We start from the raw sequence: 23,517 nt of genomic DNA, 5'->3' as shown, positions 1-23,517 counted from the left end.
GTGTTCATCCTTGACCTAAAATACATAAGCATACCAAATGGCAAATGTCAGCTGTGCTCTGTTTGTCTATGAATGAAGTTATACACGAATGCATGGAGAGAGTCTCATCTTCTCTGAATTCTGTTGCAAGCAGGTGCTTCTATTTTTAAACAAGTGGAAATGGTGGCGGAAGACATCAAACGCAATACAAATTTTACTCATGGTACCAGCAACATAAAACTTAACTCAGTCGTGGCAACAGCAAGATGACACTTAACTAAACTGACTAAACCAACTGAACTGCAAAAACACCAAAATCAATAACACTAACACTGTTAAACTAACATCAACCACAATAACATTTAAAACACCAAAACCCTGAACTCCCATGGTGCATTGCAGCACAATGTCCACTATTTACTGGTTAGCTAAAATCGCTAATTTCATGCAAAATTTTATTTTGATATGACTATTCTAAACACTGCAGCACGCGGGGTGGAAATTGCAATGGTTGAGCATATTAGCGCAAACCAGCAATAATAATGTAACCTGTTCATAAATGAAATACAAATTGAAACAACAATCCTTTCACCTTTAACTGACCACTCAGGAGAGATAAAATAGTATTACATGTCACTGTCCACCTATTTGGTGAAAACAGTCATGAGGAGTGGTGTATGTTTCAGATTTTCTTCGCCTCTGGGAACTGATGTCGATGCCACTCAACAACTTACAGCAGGTGTTGGCGCTGCTGTTCATCCTTTGTTAGGATGTGACTGTAATCCTGGATAAGTGCAACTACTCGCTCAGCAAAATCAATGACAGCAGCAATGTTGTCCGGGACCTGCTGTGACGACTGGAATGACAGGTCATTCTCCCACTCTGAGGGTCCTTGATGAGAAAGTCCATGTTGACATGGAATGCTTCAAAAATGCAACCTGAGACAGATGTCACAAAATCTGCCACTAATGAACTAATGTGTCCAGTCCATAACTCAAAATATTACTCGCACGTCACAAAAAACAGGCCGGGCAGCAGTGATTAAAATCTCGAAATTTCACCCAACTTATTTTTTCCCCCAAAGAAACAAAAAAAAAAAAAAATGAAGAAGCACCTTGTAAAAGTAGAAGTCTGCTTTTCGGGACCACCCTATTGACCATCAGAGTACATGCAAGTGTGAAAGTGTTTGTCTGTATGCGGCCCAGTGATAGACTGACGCCCCGTCCAGGGTGTAAGCCACCTCTCACCCTGTTTGCTGGGATGGTCTCCATCCCCCCCGCCCCCACACACGACCCTTAAATGGAGTACGTGGGTACAGAAAATGAATGTCTGATGTGTGTGCCACAGAAACCCTATTTGAAAGGTGTTAATTATTTAAAGTTGCCAGCATGATATCAAACTGACTGTCTACACATCATTTTTCTTTCTGTTTGAGTAGTGTGCAGCACACAGCACATATGAGAGAGAGAGAGAGAGAGAAAAAAAAAGGCACCGGGTCTATTCTCTACAGGGTCGCAGTGCACACAATGCGACACGTCTCATAAATGCAATGTAAATGGGACATGCACATGATGCTTGCACTGTGTTTCACACTGCATGACCCTGACAGTTGACCTTTAAGGTCAAATTCAATGATAATTTTGAAAGCTCATATATATGACTTGCTATTCCTGTTCAAAACCAACTATGTCTTTTTAGTATCATTAAGGCACAACAAGTAATCAAAGTCTGAGCAACCTTGATTTTGACATTCAAGGTCACTCAAGGTTAACTCTGATGGTATATTTTGAAAGCCTACATATGGTATCATATTCATAAGATAAACAGGTGTATCACCTCACATTGAGGAGTTACAAGAACCCAATTCATTTATATTGGGACAAAACTCTTGACTTTACATTGTGACCTTGATATCAGACACGATTCTGGCTCCTTCAGTTTGTCAGATGGTACTAATTTGTACAATACATATCATATCTATAAAGAATGTAGAAAGAGCAGCAACTTTTAAATAAAAGCTGTACGGCAATGTTCACATAGGTGCCTGAGTGCTGATTCCAGTGGCTGGAGAAGACCAAGGGGATGCCCACCCTCTACCTGGCTGTGGCAGATGATTACTGCAGAGATGTGGGGATGGACTGCTTGTTGCCTGGGTGGTTGTCATCCAGGACTGAAGGCTGTTCTGTGGTGTTGTTGATGTGGTGAAGTGTGGCACCAGGACATACTCCCAGACTTGACAGTCTTCTACCAGGAGGGAACTAATGAGAACTGTCAAATTCTGAATTGTTCATTATAAAGTTTATAGTGTCCAGGAAGCTACACATTATTGAAGACATGTTGTACATTTTAGAAGCAATAAAAGTTGTACCTGATAACTCACGATACCGTCGTCCCTGATACTCAAAGCCAAACAGCAGTTGCAGATCAGCTGGATGTGCATAGTGTGCAATAGCAAGGCAAACCTGGAATAAATGTATTTAAAAAGAGAATTAGAAAAGCACTTTTACACAACAATACGAAGTACAGTTAAACTGATTAATAAATGAAACATTAAGGCCAATTGGGTTTTACCTAAATAATTCAGCTTCCAAATGCATTTTCACACATTGCTGAAATACACCCGAGGCATGCAGTTAAAACGTACAAACACAAAAACTAGTACAACTCTGAATACTCTTGGTTTGCATGACTAACTGCACTTGCAGTGTAGTCATAGAAAGTAGACTACAGCAGACTACACAAAGCAGTCCATTCAGAGTGAAGTTGTAAATAACATGAAACAACACAAAAATGTATAATAATAGATTGTCCATTTTTACAGACAAGGCTGCTCCCAACTAATCTCCAACAGAAAATTAAGGTACAGTATTATAAACTGGCTTCACTCTACCCATTACTGAGAAGACTGGGGGTGAGGGGAGAAGAAAAGAGGGTAACAGCCTTGTTTAACTTCACACTGTAATTACATACATGGTGTACACAAATAGAGCAGTAAGGGCAGCTACACTTCTATTCCCAGCCTTTATACATAATCGACACTCCCACATTCTGTTGGAAGGAGAGCACAAAAAGTAAGGCATTGGCCACTGCCCATTTGATCTAAATTAGTCTGTGAAAATAGGCTTGTAACACACTTATCATAAACATTGTTAAGGTTAGCCGCACATCTGTCTCAATGTACCGAAAAAGTGCTGATGTCCACGTCTTCCGCAATTCCTGTGCTAGTCAGAGGACGTCCCGGATAAAACACAGCATCCAGTTTGGAAATGAACGGCACATTCCACTGTTACAGGAGTTTTTGTCATGGAAAGAGGAGTGGAGGAATTCCGCGCGTCGCGGCGGTGCTGCATGGCGCAAAGCAACGCCGTGATGAAGCCTCACAGGACATGTTCTGGCATGTCCAGCTCATCCACAATTTCTCAGTTAGTCACACGACTGAAAACCCACCGACAGCCGTCTGAAAGCCATCTCAAAGCCGTCCTGTGAGACCGACACAGAGGTGCTTTTGTCCCGTGCCATGGGCGGCACGGTGGCGCATCCGTCCGCTTTTCTTTCCATGAAAAAAAACAACTCCTGTAACAGTGGAATGTGCCGAAAAAGTACTTATGTCCACGTCTCCTGCCATTTTTGTGTAAGTCAGACGACGTCCCGGATCAACAAAGCCTTCATGTTGGAAATGATCAACTTCAATCAATCAATCAACTTTTTTCTTATATAGCGCCAAATCACAACAAACAGTTGCCCCAAGGCGCTCCATATTGTAAGGCAAGGCCATACAATAAACTCTTCAAATAGACCATTCCTCTGCAGATGATCAGTTAGCTGTTTTACAACTACCCTTTCAAGAATTTTTGAGAGAAAAGGAAGGTTGGAGATTGGCCTATAATTAGCTAAGATAGCTGGGTGAAGTGATGGCTTTTTAAGTAATGGTTTAATTACTGCCACCTTAAAAGCCTGTGGTACATAGCCAACTAACAAAGATAGATTGATCATATTTAAGATCGAAGCATTAAATAATGGTAGGGCTTCCTTGAGCAGCCTGGTAGGAATGGGGTCTAATAAACATGTTGATGGTTTGGATGAAGTAACTAATGAAAATAACTCAGACAGAACAATCGGAGAGAAAGAGTCTAACCAAATACCGGCATCACTGAAAGCAGCCAAAGATAACGATACGTCTTTGGGATGGTTATGAGTAATTTTTTCTCTAATAGTTAAAATTTTGTTAGCAAAGAAAGTCATGAAGTCATTACTAGTTAAAGTTAATGGAATACTCAGCTCAATAGAGCTCTGACTCTTTGTCAGCCTGGCTACAGTGCTGAAAAGAAACCTGGGGTTGTTCTTATTTTCTTCAATTAGTGATGAGTAGAAAGATGTCCTAGCTTTACGGAGAGCTTTTTTATAGAGCAACAGACTCTTTTTCCAGGCTAAGGGAAGATCTTCTAAATTAGTGAGACGCCATTTCCTCTCCAACTTACGGGTTATCTGCTTTAAGCTACGAGTTTGTGAGTTATACCACGGAGTCAGACACTTCTGATTTAAAGCTCTCTTTTTCAGAGGAGCTACAGCATCCAAAGTTGTCTTCAATGAGGATGTAAAACTATTGACGAGATACTCTATCTCCCTTACAGAGTTTAGGTAGCTACTCTGCACTGTGTTGGTATATGGCATTAGAGAACATAAAGAAGGAATCATATCCTTAAACCTAGTTACAGCGCTTTCTGAAAGACTTCTAGTGTAATGAAACTTATTCCCCACTGCTGGGTAGTCCATCAGAGTAAATGTAAATGTTATTAAGAAATGATCAGACAGAAGGGAGTTTTCAGGGAATACTGTTAAGTCTTCTATTTCCATACCATAAGTCAGAACAAGATCTAAGATATGATTAAAGTGGTGGGTGGACTCATTTACTTTTTGAGCAAAGCCAATAGAGTCTAATAATAGATTAAATGCAGTGTTGAGGCTGTCATTTTCAGCATCTGTGTGGATGTTAAAATTGCCCACTATAATTATCTTATCTGAGCTAAGCACTAAGTCAGACAAAAGGTCTGAAAATTCACAGAGAAACTCACAGTAACGACCAGGTAGACGATAGATAATAACAAATAAAACTGGTTTATGGGACTTCCAATTTGGATGGACAAGACTAAGAGACAAGCTTTCAAATGAATTAAAGCTCTGTCTGGGTTTTTGATTAATTAATAAGCTGGAATGGAAGATTGCTGCTAATCCTCCGCCTCGGCCCGTGCTACGAGCATTCTGACAGTTAGTGTGACTCGGGGGTGTTGACTCATTTAAACTAACATATTCATCCTGCTGTAACCAGGTTTCTGTAAGGCAGAATAAATCAATATGTTGATCAATTATTATATCATTTACCAACAGGGACTTAGAAGAGAGAGACCTAATGTTTAATAGACCACATTTAACTGTTTTAGTCTGTGGTGCAGTTGAAGGTGCTATATTATTTTTTCTTTTTGAATTTTTATGCTTAAATAGATTTTTGCTGGTTATTGGTGGTCTGGGAGCAGGCACCGTCTCTACGGGGATGGGGTAATGAGGGGATGGCAGGGGGAGAGAAGCTGCAGAGAGGTGTGTAAGACTACAACTCTGCTTCCTGGTCCCAACCCTGGATAGTCACGGTTTGGAGGATTTAAGAAAATTGGCCAGATTTCTAGAAATGAGAGCTGCTCCATCCAAAGTGGGATGGATGCCGTCTCTCCTAACAAGACCAGGTTTTCCCCAGAAGCTTTGCCAATTATCTATGAAGCCCACCTCATTTTTTGGACACCACTCAGACAGCCAGCAATTCAAGGAGAACATGCGGCTAAACATGTCACTCCCGGTCTGATTGGGGAGGGGCCCAGAGAAAACTACAGAGTCCGACATTGTTTTTGCAAAGTTACACACCGATTTAATGTTAATTTTAGTGACCTCCGATTGGCGTAACCGGGTGTCATTACTGCCGACGTGAATTACAATCTTACCAAATTTACGCTTAGCCTTAGCCAGCAGTTTCAAATTTCCTTCAATGTCGCCTGCTCTGGCCCCCGGAAGACAACTGACTATGGTTGCTGGTGTCGCTAACTTCACATTTCTCAAAACAGAGTCGCCAATAACCAAAGTTTGATCCTCGGCGGATGTGTCGTCGAGTGGGGAAAAACGGTTAGAGATGTGAACGGGTTGGCGGTGTACACGGGGCTTCTGTTTAGGGCTACGCTTCCTCCTCACAGTCACCCAGTCGGCCTGCTTTCCCGGCTGATCGGGATCTGCCAGAGGGAAAGTAACGGCGGCTAAGCTACCTTGGTCCGCACCGACTACAGGGGCCTGGCTAGCTGTAGAATTTTCCACGGTGCGGAGCCGAGTCTCCAATTCGCCCAGCCTGGCCTCCAAAGCTACGAATAAGCTACACTTATTACAAGTACCGTTACTGCTAAAGGAGGCCGAGGAATAACTAAACATTTCACACCCAGAGCAGAAAAGTGCGGGAGAGACAGGAGAAGCCGCCATGCTAAATCGGCTAAGAGCTAGTAGCTACGCTAACCTAGCGGATTCCTAAAAACACGCAAAGTGAATAATGTGTAAATAATTTAGAGGTGATTCAGCAGAAGGAGTGCTTTAGTTAAGGCACGTAAAGATTACACTGGGAAACAAATCGTAATCTAGATAACTAGATCAATCTAACTGCGCAGATTAAACAGCTAACAGATACAGAAAAACACCGCTGTGCTCCGGAACAGGAAGTGAGAAAAGATAAAAGCCAATATGAAGTGCCTTAAGCCTGGGTCCCACCGAATAATAAACCATGAATAATGAGCCATGCATGGGTGTGTCAGCGATTATTCGAAGAATTACCCACGTTTTCATCTATCACATATCCACTATGAAGGTGCCTCTATGTGCCTCTCTGTACCCCGCATGTGCCACGTAGCAGCCTCTAGTGAGCCACGACCACCTGTCAGAAGAGCCTCGAATGGCTGGCATCAGCCATGTAGCACCATGATAACGCCATGTTGGCGCACGTTTAGGCATCGGTTTGGTCCAAACCTCCAGCCCTCCCACACCTGGTCCCTTTAAAGTGTGGGTTTTCAATTCACAGCAGCATTTAAAGATGTCACATTTTTTAAATGCAGTCCAAAAATAGACAGTCCCACGGTTGCACACTGTGCGCCGGGTTGCTGTCCACCTGTAATGCACCAGACCAGCTAGAACCAAACCAAGGGTTCCTGGACAGCCACCTCTGTGCTCCTTGCTGGCTCCGCGGCTTGCGGGGTTCATTTCTTCTGCAGTTTTAAACACACACATCGTGATCCCACTTTTGACTTTGTGTTCGTCCGTTTATTTCTGCAACATTGCTCTTTTCCGCGCACGCTGCTGTTCTCCATTCCTGGACAGCCGCCTCTGTGCTCCTTCTCACTGGCTTTCTTTCCATTCGTGGCTTGCTGGCTTTATTTTTTTCCCCTGTCTTTAAACACAGTCATTTTCACACCATGATCCCACTTTTAACTTTGTGTTCGTCCGTTTATTTCTGCAAAACCGCTCTTTTGCGCGCTGTGCCGTTCTGCATACAGAATGAGGTGGCCACTTTAATTACATACACCTGTGAATCACTTTAAAAAAAAAAATTTATTTCTTCCGCAAATCACAAGTCACCGTGATATAACTTAACTTTGTGTTATGTCTTCAAAATCGGTCTTTTGCATGCTCTCCTATGTGGCTGCACAGCTCTGTGCTGATTTTAGTGGCTTCACTGGAGTTATTTCTTCCGCGGCTTTAAACACACATCCACTTTCACGCAGTCATCCAAATTTTAACTTTGTGTTCGTCCATTACTGACTGGGGGGGAGAACAAAAAAAAAAAAAAAAAAAAAAAAAAAAAAAAAAAAAAAAAAAAAAAAAAAAAATCACTCTTTCGTGAGCTGGCGTTCTGCCTAAATGCTCCTTTGGAACGTGATGAGTCACTGCGTCAGTGCGCAGTGTGCACACATAGCGGAGCACATGTGATCCATTAACAAGATATTAAATCAACCATAGACATACCTTAACAGCTAGGAACTGTTTTATCAAGCTATAAAAACATTAAAAATAGTTACCTTAAGCTGTTCAAAATACATTCCACATGGAGCAGGAAAGAGAGGGAAAAAAGCGTCCAGATGAACCAGTCCTCTGTGATTCCAGAAGCGATTAGAGGTGTTTTCAGCATCCAAGGTTTGGCAGAAAATTATTAATCCACTACAAAATAATTATTTTATCTGCAGCATCCAGCGCACAGAGCAGGTGGAACTGTGTGTGCAAGAGGGCAGCTGTTCCAAAAATAGCCTCTCAGGTCCTGCGTAGCTGCCAGGCGCACGGATAGTGGACTTTTAGCAGCCTCGAAAGCACTACGCACATGCCTCTAAGTCATCGTAGTAACTCGTACACAAACTGCCCCACGCTGTTGTTGCTAAATTTTGAACATCTTGAAATTAGTGCCACGCTCAGAGAGGAGCCTTGTTAACTGAAGATAATGTCTCTAAGAGCCACAAAACTCCCTCGATAGTTGAAGAAATCCCCTGCATGGCTCATTATTCATCCTTCATTATTCGGTGGGACCCAGGCTTTAGTAAGGTGTTGGGGCCCCACAATCCTCTGAAACTTTTACTGAAGGCATGTAACTCTATTCTTCCAAAAGATATTGCCCCATATGGCATGTGATGATTGTGGTGAAGTGCTGTCAAAGATCTTAGTCCAAAAATCTCCAACACATGTTCAATTAAATTGACATCTAGGAACTATGTCAAATGATTAACATGTTCATACTCAAATCATTCAGTGACACCTCATGTCCTACAGATGGTGGCATTCATTTTGTTTCTCACTCATTTCAGGTCTTAATTGCAAACCACGTAAGAAAACCACTCACCTTTTTGGCACTCTCAGGCCCAGCCTCATCAAAGCAAAACCTTATAATTCGCAAGTCTTTGCAGTACAGGATGAGTTCAGTGGGGTTGAATTTCAGCTTCTGGTTCGACCCAAGCACTTTCTTTTTCCCCTTCGTATCGTTCACTATAAAGGAACATGTGATAAATTAACAGAAAACTCAAATATCCAGAACACTCGATTTTAAGCCATAGTCACAGCACAGAACAGACATTAACAAGAATGCTCAGAAAAACAAAAAAAAAAAAATGTTTAAATACATTTTTAAAATTTAGGTAGTGCATAGAAATGCATACTTCGTATATGGTTTTGAAACAGTGTCTAAAACCACATACTACTAGAAAATCATGCTGACTGCTCCCATTCATTTGGAGAACATCACTGTGGCCATAAACTTAAACATATTTTGCCAACAAACTTTTAAGCTAAATTTTCTCAGAAAGTTCTATTTTACCACACGGTGTGTGTCAAGTCAGTTAGAATGTGAAATTATGTTATTTAAAAACCAAATAGCTAGAAGATAGATTTCAGTTTTTCTTCACAATGACAGGTTTTTCAGTGGCCCGTCTGTTTACATACACCAAGCTGAATGCCTCTCAACACGGATGATTCCAGAAATCGATTAACTTACTTATTGCTCCTTAGGAGTCATCTTGTAAAGATTAATGGTAACATGAGCAACTGTAATTTATTAAAAGTTATTTGACCTTAGCACCAGCTGGATTAAACTAAAACTGCTCTTGTGACATCAGTAATTAACAGTAATAACATACTGTACACAGTAGAACAAGGATCATCGCTGCCAGGTGATCCCACCAGTAAAGATCATCTTCAATATGACAAACTGTTGACCAGCTATTGTCTTTAATACTTGTGTAACATTGTACTACAATAACTGGGTTAGGATGCCAATACAGTAGGTGGCGGTATGCGCCTCGAAAGCTGGTTTGCAATCCCCCAACAAACACAGAGAGGAGCACGACGACAACAACAACCAAGCTTTATTTTTATTTATTCAGAAGTGTTAAGTCTATTTCATACTGTGGCTAATGACCAAAGTGCCTTAAAGCAGTGATTCAAGTTAGATTTAATAATGTGTCTGGAAAAGGACAGTATCTTTCAGATTGCTAGCATCATATAATGTGATGGTAACTGCTAATATAAGCATGTCTGAGCAGCTCCTTTCTGAGCATTTTATTACAAATATCTAATAACATAGCTTTTTGTGCAGTTATCTGTCCTAACAGATCATTTCAGAACTCTGTGCTTCAGTGTTTCCGCCAAGTGAAATTTTCATGTAATTTATTTTGGCGACGTTGGCATGTTAACAGGTATTGTAACTTTAGCTTGCATTAGCTCCACTCCACACTAACCACAGAGAGACAATAATGTGGTCATAATTTTTAATATCCCACCCAAGTCAGCAATCAAGAAAAACACTGCCAAGTCCACAAAAAATACTTTAATAAGCAATAACAACTGAGCCAACATTTGCCTGTCAGCTTTGTTTGGCAACTCTGGTGACAGAGGCAAGTTTGTCCCAAACAGGTCCTGCAAGGTCCTGCTTACGATCCACCTCTTTACTTAGACATGGGTTGGACACTGAGGTATTTATAGCTACAGCAGACTGTGCTAGATTAAACTGATGTACAAATGTGAATATTATGTTAAATGCACAACATGTAAAATATGCCCTTAAGGAGCCCAGTGACCCCAAACCCAAAGATGTCTACAAGCATCTCTCACACACAATTTTTCATTTTCCCCCTCAACTAATATCACCCGAGGTAAAATCTAGCAACACAAATGCAGAAGTATATATACCACCATGTGCATGCCTACCACAACAAAAATGTAATGAAATGGCGTGTTTGACCGCAAAAGCTTGAGGTCAACTTACCTGTTACTACTTGCTCCAAACACGTCAATGGGATGTCGTGTTCTCCAAGTAAAAGGTGGCACAACTGTGACCTCTGTAGAAAAGGCAAAACAACCAATAATCAAGCACAGTAGACAACGGTATTTACACACTAACTGAATTGCTGAAATTGTGCAATCAAAACCTGGACTCCTGACACAGAGCAAGAATTGACATTATACAACACTTATCCTTTCTCTCACTTCTGTTGCATCATTATGGGTGTGTTAGCGAAAATTTGTTTTCTCCTCACAAGATGCATTACACATACAAACATGGATGTAGAAATACAGCTCTTCAAAAGTGTGCCAATAGGACTAAAATTTTGATGATTAAGCAGAAGGAAATAAACTGTAGCTAAGAGGCAATAAAACAAACGTGAGCCTCATCTTACTCTGCACTGTGCCGAATGTGTCATTAATAGTTGCCAACCAACTCAGCTGTCATTTTCAAGACCAGCTCCCATGTTGTTTTAACAGCAAATACACTGTTACACACAGGTATGCACATTCTTGCTCATCATTTTCACTCAAACTACAATGAAGCTGAATTGAAACAATAGAAGCTAAATGAAAGTAAAACATAATGGAAAAAATACAAACTTAAATAACTCCAGTTTGTACTAGAGTACTAGTCAAACAATTGGACACACTTTCCCATGGGAATGTGAAATGTGTTGACTGGGACCATATATCTTTATACTGGTTTTCTTCCTTCCTAGGTCTGACAGGGCAAGCCACGGGAGTGTCCAAGTGCAGTGTGGGTGAGGGGCTTGTCTGCCCCTGGTGGGACATGAAGCAAATTTGCTGGTTGAAGATGAATGAATGGGACTTGCTGCAGGAATGAGGCACTCAAATACTGCAGCTCAAGCAGGTAGGATGGCTTGCTACTCCTGGGATTAGTCACTCTGTGAGCAGATCACTTTCCTCGCTACAACACCTCTCACTTCTAAGTTAATCATCTACAATAAAGTGCCAGATTCAAGCGCACACAGGCCTTAAAAGGGAATGACAGATGACAGTCTGATGTGTTTATTGACTACTTAAGGGGGTGGTGGCCAAGTGGTTAAGCCTCTTTCACACCGGGCCCACTTTGAGTTGCTTACTGTGGCATTATGACAATGCAGGAATGTCTGTGTCAGGTGTGCGCAGCAGGGGGCAGAGACGAGGTGAGGATGCAGCCTGCAGGATATCTGCACAGAGGAATCAGAGTGCACAGTTTTGGCTGTAGCCAGACTGTGCACTCTGATTTCTCTTGTAGTGTATATGTGTTCTTGAGCAGGGCTGCGCTCTGGGTTGTGTTATAGTTTATCTTTCTTCCTTTGACCGCGAGATGCGCGCCCGCGAATAAACTGTCCGTTTGTAAATGTGGAGATGTCTGGAGTTACAGTAGTGTTCAGAATAATAGTAGTGCTATGTGACTAAAAAGATTAATCCAGGTTTTGAGTATATTTCTTACTGTTACATAGGAAACAAGGTACCAGTAGATTCAGTAGATTCTCACAAATCCAAGAAGACCAAGCATTCATGATACGCACACTCTTAAGGCTATGAAATTGGGCTATTAGTAAAAAAGTAGAAAAGGGGGTGTTCACAATAATAGTAGTGTGGCATTCAGTCAGTGAGTTCGTCAATTTTGTGGAACAAACAGGTGTGAATCAGGTGTCCCCTATTTAAGGATGAAGCCAGCACCTGTTGAACATGCTTTTCTCTTTGAAAGCCTGAGGAAAATGGGACGTTCAAGACATTGTTCAGAAGAACAGCGTAGTTTGATTAAAAAGTTGATTGGAGAGGGGAAAATTTATACGCAGGTGCAAAAAATTATAGGCTGTTCATCTACAATGATCTCCAATGCTTTAAAATAGACAAAAAAAAAAAAAAAACAGACACGTGGAAGAAAACGGAAAACAACCATTAAAATGGCTAGAAGAATAACCAGAATGGCAAAGGCTCACCCATTGGTCAGCTCCAGGATGATCAAAGACAGTCTGGAGTTACCTGTAAGTGCTCTGACAGTTAGAAAAAGCCTGTGTAAAGCTAATTTGTTTGCAAAATTCACCCCGATGTCATGGTGCTGCCATACAAGGCGCTCACTACACACCGTGAGCAACTAGGGGATTAAAGGCCTTGCCCAAGGGCCCTTAGTGATTTTCCAGTCAGGCGGGGATTTGAACCCATGATCTTCTGGACTCAAGCCCAACACCTTAACCACTAGACCATCACCTCCCCTTAAGAGTGTGCATATCATGAATGCTTGGTCTTGTTGGATTTGTAAGAATCTACTGAATCTTCTGGTACCTTGTTTCCCATGTAACAATAAGAAATATACTCAAAACCTGGATTAATCTTTTTAGTCACATAGCACTACTATTATTCTGAACACTACTGTATACTTGATGTGGACATGTCCTGTCTCTGGCAATCATTCTGTGAGCAGGACATTTGTCCTTTTTTGTCCTTTATTTAACAGAATGTTGAAGAGTTTGAGAGGAGAGCGAGGAACTGCAGCAGCCAGACTTTTTTTTTTTCTTTCTTTCTTTTAATTGTTCACATGTGCGCACTCAAACGAATTGTCTGTGAGTGGACTGGAGATGTCCAGACTTTTTACTGAATGTGGACATGTCCTGTCTCTGGCAATTAGTCTGTGAGCAGGACTTTTATGGACTTTATTTAAACACAGTTGTGAGAGAAAAGTGAGTAGCTGCAGCAGCAGTCAGGCTGAGCAGTTTCTTTTTTGTGATCTTTTTGAGCGTGTAGTTTTACTGCATTGTGTACACGATATAAAAACAATCCTGCGTGATTTATACTGCGGGAACAATGGAACACAGCAGGAATCATAAATTGGCGTTGGGTAACGTTGTGGCTTCCAGTCACATTGAGTACCGTCGCGTTGCCCTGACTTGCGCTGGAACCACTTAATTTCTACGTCAAGCACAGGATACAAAAAAATTTAAACATGTTTAATTTTTGGCATCCAATTTGCTTCGTCCTTTGCATCCCTCGCGCTGTTGTGGCATTGAGCTACATCGTCTCGGCACTGGGTTGCTTCCACGTGGCGTCGTCATGACGCCACACTACGCAACTCGAAGTGGGTCTGGTGTGATGGGGCTTTAGTGCGCTTGGTTTCAGTGCAGAACAATCCCAGTTCAAACCTTTCTTCAAAAGCATGACTCAAAATCGACACAATACCTGTTTTGGTGATGGTGCATCATGAGAGATGAAGGAGACCTTAAAGTTGGTGCATATCAACTTCCCCCAAAGGTCATCTTGATTACTTTCGGCACTGATGCATTTCCTCACAAAGTTAACCTCATTAACAACTATCTCCCCTAGTGAAAACAAACAGAGGAAAAAGCTTGAGTCACTCTTGGAGCCACTTCTGCTTTCTGACATCATGCTAAAAAGCTTTATATGTAGACGCAATGTCCACAAAGCAGAACATGCATCTAACATGTCTTACAAGTTTTAAAAGGGATACAGACAGCAAAGCCTATTTGCGAACATACTTTGGAGTAGAATGATTTTAAGAATCTAAGAAAATTGCTTAAAGTGTAGTTTTTGTAAATTTATCCCGTACCACACTAGAGTTGATACGACAATCAAGACGTGCTTGTAATGTAGACCATCAGCTGTCAATCGAAGAGTTTAACATATAAACTGCAAGCAAAAAGTCAACCTCAACAAGTTATCACTCACCACAGTCAGAGTGTACATTGAAACAGCAGACAGAACACCGAAAGAATGCCCAAGCCTGAACCTCATAACATGACAGGGGCGATATCTGATACCATCTCTGCCACAACAACTGTCACCCCCTTGGGAGAAAGACTACCGGGCTAACTAGTCCAAAAAACAGGTATATCTGTCCACCATGAGCTGGGCATTTTTAGGTCCACAGACCTTGCAGAATGCTGCCATCATAATGTAAAGATTTCTACGCTCCCACTATAGCAATGGAAGATGGCCATCCTTGATGACAAAATGGACTTTCAAGGTCCCAGCAGTATGAGTCACATCAACTTTGGATATGGGCACCACCATGCAGTGAACAACCCCAAAGCACCACACCAACTAAAACTCTCCAAAGACAAGGCCACTGGTGCTCTGCTGTGGCTTCTTCAATCTGTAAATAGGGATCAATCAATCAATCAATTTTTTTTTATATAGCGCCAAATCACAACAAACAGTTGCCCCAAGGCGCTTTATATTGTAAGGCAAGGCCATACAATAATTATGTAAAACCCCAACGGTCAAAACGACCCCCTGTGAGCAAGCACTTGGCTACAGTGGGAAGGAAAAACTCCCTTTTAACAGGAAGAAACCTCCAGCAGAACCAGGCTCAGGGAGGGGCAGTCTTCTGCTGGGACTGGTTGGGGCTGAGGGAGAGAACCACGAAAAAGACATACTGTGGAGGGGAGCAGAGATCAATCACTAATGATTAAATGCAGAGTGGTGCATACAGAGCAAAAAGAGAAAGAAACAGTGCATCATGGGAACCCCCCAGCAGTCTACGTCTATAGCAGCATAACTAAGGGATGGTTCAGGGTCACCCGATCCAGCCCTAACTATAAGCTTTAGCAAAAAGGAAAGTTTTAAGCCTAATCTTAAAAGTAGAGAGGGTGTCTGTCTCCTTGATCTGAATTGGGAGCTGGTTCCACAGGAGAGGAGCCTGAAAGCTGAAGGCTCTGCCTCCCATTCTACTCTTACAAACCCTAGGAACTACAAGTAAGCCTGCAGTCTGAGAGCGAAGCGCTCTATTGGGGTGATATGGTACTACGAGGTCCCTAAGATAAGATGGGACCTGATTATTCAAAACCTTATAAGTAAGAAGAAGAATTTTAAATTCTATTCTAGAATTAACAGGAAGCCAATGAAGAGAGGCCAATATGGGTGAGATATGCTCTCTCCTTCTAGTCCCCGTCAGTACTCTAGCTAGAATGGGAGGCAGAGCCTTCAGCTTTCAGGCTCCTCTCCTGTGGAACCAGCTCCCAATTCAGATCAGGGAGACAGACACCCTCTCTACTTTTAAGATTAGGCTTAAAACTTTCCTTTTTGCTAAAGCTTATAGTTAGGGCTGGATCAGGTGACCCTGAACCATCCCTTAGTTATGCTGCTATAGACGTAGACTGCTGGGGGGTTCCCATGATGCACTGTTTCTTTCTCTTTTTGCTCTGTATGCACCACTCTGCATTTAATCATTAGTGATCGATCTCTGCTCCCCTCCACAGCATGTCTTTTTCTTGGTTCTCTCCCTCAGCCCCAACCAGTCCCAGCAGAAGACTGCCCCTCCCTGAGCCTGGTTCTGCTGGAGGTTTCTTCCTGTTAAAAGGGAGTTTTTCCTTCCCACTGTAGCCAAGTGCTTGCTCACAGGGGGTCGTTTTGACCGTTGGGGTTTTACATAATTATTGTATGGCCTTGCCTTGCAATATAAAGCGCCTTGGGGCAACTGTTTGTTGTGATTTGGCACTATATAAAAAAATTGATTGATTGATTGATTGATTTTGAATTAACTGAAGGCTTTTTAGGGAACTTTTAGGACAACCTGATAATAATGAATTACAATAGTCCAGCCTAGAGGAAATAAATGCATGAATTAGTTTTTCAGCATCACTCTGAGACAAGACCTTTCTGATTTTAGAGATATTGCGTAAATGCAAAAAAGCAGTCCTACATATTTGTTTAATATGCGCTTTGAATGACATATCCTGATCAAAAATGACTCCAAGATTTCTCACAGTATTACTAGAGGCCAGGGCAATGCCATCCAGAGTAAGGATCTGGTTAGACACCATGTTTCTAAGATTTGTGGGGCCAAGTACAATAACTTCAGTTTTATCTGAGTTTAAAAGCAGGAAATTAGAGGTCATCCATGTCTTTATGTCTGTAAGACAATCCTGCAGTTTAGCTAATTGGTGTGTGTCCTCTGGCTTCATGGATAGATAAAGCTGGGTATCATCTGCGTAAAAATGAAAATTTAAGCAATACCGTCTAATAATACTACCTAAGGGAAGCATGTATAAAGTGAATAAAATTGGTCCTAGCACAGAACCTTGTGGAACTCCATAATTAACCCTAGTCTGTGAAGAAGATTCCCCATGTACATGAACAAATTGTAATCTATTAGACAAATATGATTCAAACCACCGCAGCGCAGTGCCTTTAATACCTATGGCATGCTCTAATCTCTGTAATAAAATTTTATGGTCAACAGTATCAAAAGCAGCACTGAGGTCTAACAGAACAAGCACAGAGATGAGTCCACTGTCCGAGGCCATAAGAAGATCATTTGTAACCTTCACTAATGCTGTTTCTGTACTATGATGAATTCTAAAACCTGACTGAAACTCTTCAAATAGACCATTCCTCTGCAGATGATCAGTTAGCTGTTTTACAACTACCCTTTCAAGAATTTTTGAGAGAAAAGGAAGGTTGGAGATTGGCCTATAATTAGCTAAGATAGCTGGGTCAAGTGATGGCTTTTTAAGTAATGGTTTAATTACTGCCACCTTAAAAGCCTGTGGTACATAGCCAACTAACAAAGATAGATTGATCATATTTAAGATCGAAGCATTAAATAATGGTAGGGCTTCCTTGAGCAGCCTGGTAGGAATGGGGTCTAATAAACATGTTGATGGTTTGGATGAAGTAACTAATGAAAATAACTCAGACAGAACAATCGGAGAGAATGAGTCTAACCAAATACCGGCATCACTGAAAGCAGCCAAAGATAACGATACGTCTTTGGGATGGTTATGAGTAATTTTTTCTCTAATAGTTAAAATTTTGTTAGCAAAGAAAGTCATGAAGTCATTACTAGTTAAAGTTAATGGAATACTCAACTCAATAGAGCTCTGACTCTTTGTCAGCCTGGCTACAGTGCTGAAAAGAAACCTGGGGTTGTTATTATTTTCTTCAATTAGTGATGAGTAGAAAGATGTCCTAGCTTTACGGAGGGCTTTTTTATAGAGCAACAGACTCTTTTTCCAGGCTAAGTGAAGATCTTCTAAATTAGTGAGACGCCATTTCCTCTCCAACTTACGGGTTATCTGCTTTAAGCTACGAGTTTGTGAGTTATACCACGGAGTCAGGCACTTCTGATTTAAAGCTCTCTTTTTCAGAGGAGCTACAGCATCCAAAGTTGTCTTCAATGAGGATGTAAAACTATTGACGAGATACTCTCTCTCACTTACAGAGTTTAGGTAGCTACTCTGCACTGTGTTGGTATATGGCATTAGAGAACATAAAGAAGGAATCATATCCTTAAACCTAGTTACAGCGCTTTCTGAAAGACTTCTAGTGTAATGAAACTTATTCCCCACTGCTGGGTAGTCCATCAGAGTAAATGTAAATGTTATTAAGAAATGATCAGACAGAAGGGAGTTTTCAGGGAATACTGTTAAGTCTTCTATTTCCATACCATAAGTCAGAACAAGATCTAAGATATGATTAAAGTGGTGGGTGGACTCATTTACTTTTTGAGCAAAGCCAATAGAGTCTAATAATAGATTAAATGCAGTGTTGAGGCTGTCATTCTCAGCATCTGTGTGGATGTTAAAATCGCCCACTATAATTATCTTATCTGAGCTAAGCACTAAGTCAGACAAAAGGTCTGAAAAATCACAGAGAAACTCACAGTAACGACCAGGTGGACGATAGATAATAACAAATAAAACTGGTTTTTGGGACTTCCAATTTGGATGGACAAGACTAAGAGTCAAGCTTTCAAATGAATTAAAGCTCTGTCTGGGTTTTTGATTAATTAATAAGCTGGAATGGAAGATTGCTGCTAATCCTCCGCCTCGGCCCGTGCTACGAGCATTCTGACAGTTAGTGTGACTCAGGGGTGTTGACTCATTTAAACTAACATATTCATCCTGCTGTAACCAGGTTTCTGTAAGGCAGAATAAATCAATATGTTGATCAATTATTATATCATTTACCAACAGGGACTTAGAAGAGAGAGACCTAATGTTTAATAGACCACATTTAACTGTTTTAGTCTGTGGTGCAGTTAAAGGTGCTATATTATTTTTTCTTTTTGAATTTTTATGCTTAAATAGATTTTTGCTGGTTATTGGTAGTCTGGGAGCAGGCACCGTCTCTACGGGGATGGGGTAATGAGGGGATGGCAGGGGGAGAGAAGCTGCAGAGAAGTGTGTAAGACTACAACTCTGCTTCCTGGTCCCAACCCTGGATAGTCACGGTTTGGAGGATTTAAGAAAATTGGCCAGATTTCTAAAAATGAGAGCTACTCCATCCAAAGTGGGATGGATGCCGTCTCTCCTAACAAGACCAGGTTTTCCCCAGAAGCTTTGCCAATTATCTACGAAGCCCACCTCATTTTTTGGACACCACTCAGACAGCCAGCAATTCAAGGAGAACATGTGGCTAAACATGTCACTCCCGGTCTGATTGGGGAGGGGCCCAGAGAAAACTACAGAGTCCGACATTGTTTTTGCAAAGTTACACACCGATTTAATGTTAATTTTAGTGACCTCCGATTGGCGTAACCGGGTGTCATTACTGCCGACGTGAATTACAATCTTACCAAATTTACGCTTAGCCTTAGCCAGCAGTTTCAAATTTCCTTCAATGTCGCCTGCTCTGGCCCCCGGAAGACAATTGACTATGGTTGCTGGTGTCGCTAACTTCACATTTCTCAAAACAGAGTCGCCAATAACCAGAGTTTGATCCTCAGCGGGTGTGTCGCCGAGTGGGGAAAAACGGTTAGAAATGTGAACGGGTTGGCGGTGTACACAGGGCTTCTGTTTAGAACTACGCTTCCTCCTCACAGTCACCCAGTCGGCCTGCTTTCCCGGCTGCTCGGGATCTGCCAGGGGGTAACTAACGGCGGCTAAGCTACCTTGGTCCGCACCGACTACAGGGGCCTGGCTAGCTGTAGAATTTTCCACGGTGCGGAGCCGAGTCTCCAATTCGCCCAGCCTGGCCTCCAAAGCTACGAATAAGCTACACTTATTACAAGTACCATTACTGCTAAAGGAGGCCGAGGAATAACTAAACATTTCACACCCAGAGCAGAAAAGTGCGGGAGAGACAGGAGAAGCCGCCATGCTAAATCGGCTAAGAGCTAGTAGCTACGCTAAGCTAGCGGATTCCTAAAAACACGCAAAGTGAATAATGTGTAAATAATTTAGAGGTGATTCAGCAGAAGGAGTGCTTTAGTTAAGGCACGTAAAGATTACACTGGGAAACAAATCGTAATCTAGATAACTAGATCAATCTAACTGCGCAGATTAAACAGCTAACAGATACAGAAAAACATCGCAGTGCTCCGGAACAGGAAGTGATACAATACCGCAGTGAGAGCCACTTCAGGGATCTAAAGTGTTATCCTTCATGCCCTTCATAATACATGCTGTCACCTGAAGGAAGGAACAAACAGTTACTCCCAGAGTGTGGTAACAAGAAAACAATTTCTGATGTCAAGCTTAGCCAAGTGTTATACAGTGACTCAAGTGCCAAGTCAGTGTACCATGATCAAAGTGATCCTGAAGTTGTTACTTTAAAGTAAAATTATGACCTAATGTTAGTTTAAGGACATGTCAATTCTGGGAGCAAACGCAGGTGCCATGCTTTGCCGCATCCACAACACCATGGAACAGCTTTGGGTCCTGGACGGCAACCACCCAGGCAAATAATTGGCCCACTGCCACATCTCTAAAATAACCATCTATCTGCCACAGCCAGGTGAAGCATGGGTGTTTCCTTGGCCTTCTCCAGCCAAGCCACTGGGGTCTTCGACACTAAGGCACCCATGTGCTGGATAACGCATAGAGAAACATGCCACATGTCCAAAATGTCAACGGTGACGCTCCGTCATAATGCAAGTGACACTCTGCTTCTTAATCTCCCTAAGTAACAGCTTGTTTGATACAAAAGCTTTCCAGCAAGATCTCCATAAACATCTGGTACCAAAGACATCCAATCATAGCCTTAGGTCACTGGTTAGCATCCAAGTGTCACAATCGTACAGTAAAACGGAAGGACCGTGGCTCTAAAGACTTGGACTTTCATTTTCCTACAAAGACATTGGCATCACCAAACACCTCTGTCAAGCAACCTCATGACTCCATAAGCTCTTCCCATTCGTCTCTCGATCTCAAAGGCTAAGGACCCAGAGACATGAATGTCCCTACCCTCAAGTGAATGTCTCTACAACTCTCGCACTTTTACCACATGCAAATACAGTTCTGATGAAAGTGTCCTGGACCTTAGTCTTAATTAGAAGGTAGAGCTTATGAAATTTAAGGAAAGCTGAAAGTTGGAAATAAAACTGTGTACCATAATTGGTCAGTACCTACACATGGCCTAGAACTACTTTTATTAGGTTAGGCTGAGACAGAATGACAAGCTTATACCCAAGCTGAAAAGCTTGTTTGACCAGTTCAATGAAAGACTGCCTGATTTATTAAAAAAAAAGAGTCATGTATAGTTTTATTAATTACATTTTTTGCATGAAATGAAAGCATTTGTTTTGGGTTTTTTGTTAGTTTTTATGGTTGCTATATGTTAATGTTAGAGTTTACATGCTTATGTTTGGCACTTTTAAATTTTTTGTCAGGAAAGAGCCACGTGCATTAATGCTGCATTTACACATAACGACAAGTCACGAATGCCACGAAGTACACATTCTTGGCCGCTGATCACGAATGTGATTATTCGGGGCAGAGGTGTCAGGTGTCCTCAGGAACTGCTGCAACATGTTACCATACGTTACGATTAATAACACGTTTTGCTGGAGAATTATCAATAAGCATTACGCACGGTCAAGAATAGTGTTCCACGTCGTTTTGCGCTATTGCGCGTAACAGAGCATCGTTAATTTCTGTCACGCTGTGAATGAGGTGAATTGTCTCCACACACACACACCCATATTCATCCAACCGAATTCAGATCGCTCCAGTTTTTCTGAACTTTGTGACTGCATGCGTAGTTGGGCTCTGTGCCATGGAGTGGCGAAGAGCGGAGGAGGACAGAGCCAGATGTGTGGCTTCATGCGGGTCTTGTCTCGCGCATTTTCCCAAACAACAGGCACATGCAGCAGGTGGAACACCTGCAGGAGCGCGCTGAAGAGCACTGAAATTAGTCTTTTAGCCAACTTGGTGTCAGCAATCAAACTGAATGCGAAGCAGCAGGGTTTAACTGTGTGCACGCTTCTTCCTCCACCGGACTGGAGGAGGTGCAGAGATGTCTGGCTGCACGTCAGTCTCCTCTCGCTCCTCTGGCTCAGACTCGTTATCCCGCTCATCGGTTACAACAGCAGGTGAACACCTGCAGGAGCGTCCTGAGGAGCTTCAGCAAGAACTGTGGAACGACACTTGGAGCAGAGTTTAATTGTGCGCACGTGACAGAAAACTGATTCGTCGTGGCGCACAGTGAAAAGTGACGTCGCGTTACAAGTCGTGTCAAAACTTGACAGTTTCCGTGTCACTTTGTAATAACGCGTGACAGTTTGGGCTCCAAGAACCATCACAGGAACCACTGCGAACGTTGTCGCGTTCTATTAAGGATCACTACTCATCAAGACGGATTAACACGCTCAGTTGCGACCTCCACGACGTGAGACGAAATGAGGGTGGTGTGTGACATTCGTGGAAGATTTTTTGACAGGCAAAAACATGCTACACGAATATCAAGAATATCACGCACCAACACGCACTATTAAGAAACCTATTCAGATGCGTTAAGTCACATTAAGAATGTCAGGAATGTGTCAGAAAAACAGAAAAATGGCATTCGTAACGCGTCTTGCTTATGTGTAAACGCACATTAACAAAGGAAACTTAATACTGACCCAAAATGTTGCTGAAAAAAAACAAAGAATTAGTGGTTTACAGAGGAGCTGCACAGACTTCACATGTCAAGGAGCATGGAGTAACTTCCAGCATGTTGCTGAGCTAATGTTCCTGACTGATCTTCAAATCATTCATACAGAAAGGATACAGCATTTTATCACTTTCCAAATGATGACTAGGTGAAAAAAAAGATTTCAGCTGTGAAGAATGCCAACAAGCACACCTACTGATGTTAGGATTTATACTCAACAATTTGTATTAAGACCTCAGTTTTTTGTAGTACTGGGTGCGTTAATTGTCATTCATATTCATACATTAATGTTTGTTTCAACAGTTCTACAATTAATGCTGTACACAAAGCTATATCTTCCCTGATTTTAGAGGATTACTGGAACACATACAACAGTCTGGAGATGTAAATATCTTTCAAATGTGTAGGCCATTATAGGAAGATTTTATGTTTGTGCAATACTGATACAATAATTCTCTGAAGGCCCAAATCTGTCTTAGTCTGTGTAGCAAAATACTCAAAGTATTTTGGGGACAGTGCATCACTTAGGTATATTCCGCACTTGGTGACTTGTGCGATTGCCTTGGACTTGGCCTTCAGTGAAGTATTCCACACTCCCATCGAGTTCCTGATAAAGGTTATCAGTACACTGTTAGCCTTGCATAGCGCCAAGAACTCCAATATCCATGTGTGAGGCATTGAGTCATAGGTCTTCCTGTAGTCAATCCAAGCTGTGCTCAGGTAGGTCTGCATGGTTTTCAGAGTCCCACTGTACTGCTTGGTCAGCCAGTAACTGGTGCTTCAACCCTCTGGCATAGTTTCCAATGCTCTTATGAGCTGTGCTCATGTGCTTACTCAACTTGGTTGCAATGATGT

At 41.9% G+C, this 23,517-nt stretch overlaps 1 protein-coding gene across 3 annotated transcripts in view; it reads right to left on the bottom strand.

Annotated features, from left to right (window-relative positions):
* Positions 1 to 23,517, bottom strand: part of mtmr10 (myotubularin related protein 10) — an 86,772-nt gene that overhangs the window by 25,470 nt on the left and 37,785 nt on the right. For all 3 annotated transcript variants that reach the window (XM_034190250.1, XM_034190267.1, XM_034190260.1), the window contains 4 exons: positions 14,005 to 14,144; positions 10,799 to 10,871; positions 8,882 to 9,024; positions 2,348 to 2,441 (listed from right to left, as the gene is read on the bottom strand). In XM_034190250.1, coding sequence (XP_034046141.1) covers positions 2,348 to 2,441; positions 8,882 to 9,024; positions 10,799 to 10,871; positions 14,005 to 14,144 — 450 coding nt within the window. The remainder of the gene's footprint in view (positions 1 to 2,347; positions 2,442 to 8,881; positions 9,025 to 10,798; positions 10,872 to 14,004; positions 14,145 to 23,517) is intronic.

The sequence above is a fragment of the Thalassophryne amazonica genome, chromosome 2, assembly GCF_902500255.1.
Source record: "Thalassophryne amazonica chromosome 2, fThaAma1.1, whole genome shotgun sequence".
In the NCBI taxonomy this organism is placed as follows: domain Eukaryota; kingdom Metazoa; phylum Chordata; class Actinopteri; order Batrachoidiformes; family Batrachoididae; genus Thalassophryne; species Thalassophryne amazonica.
This window is presented reverse-complemented; position numbering and strand designations above follow the sequence as displayed.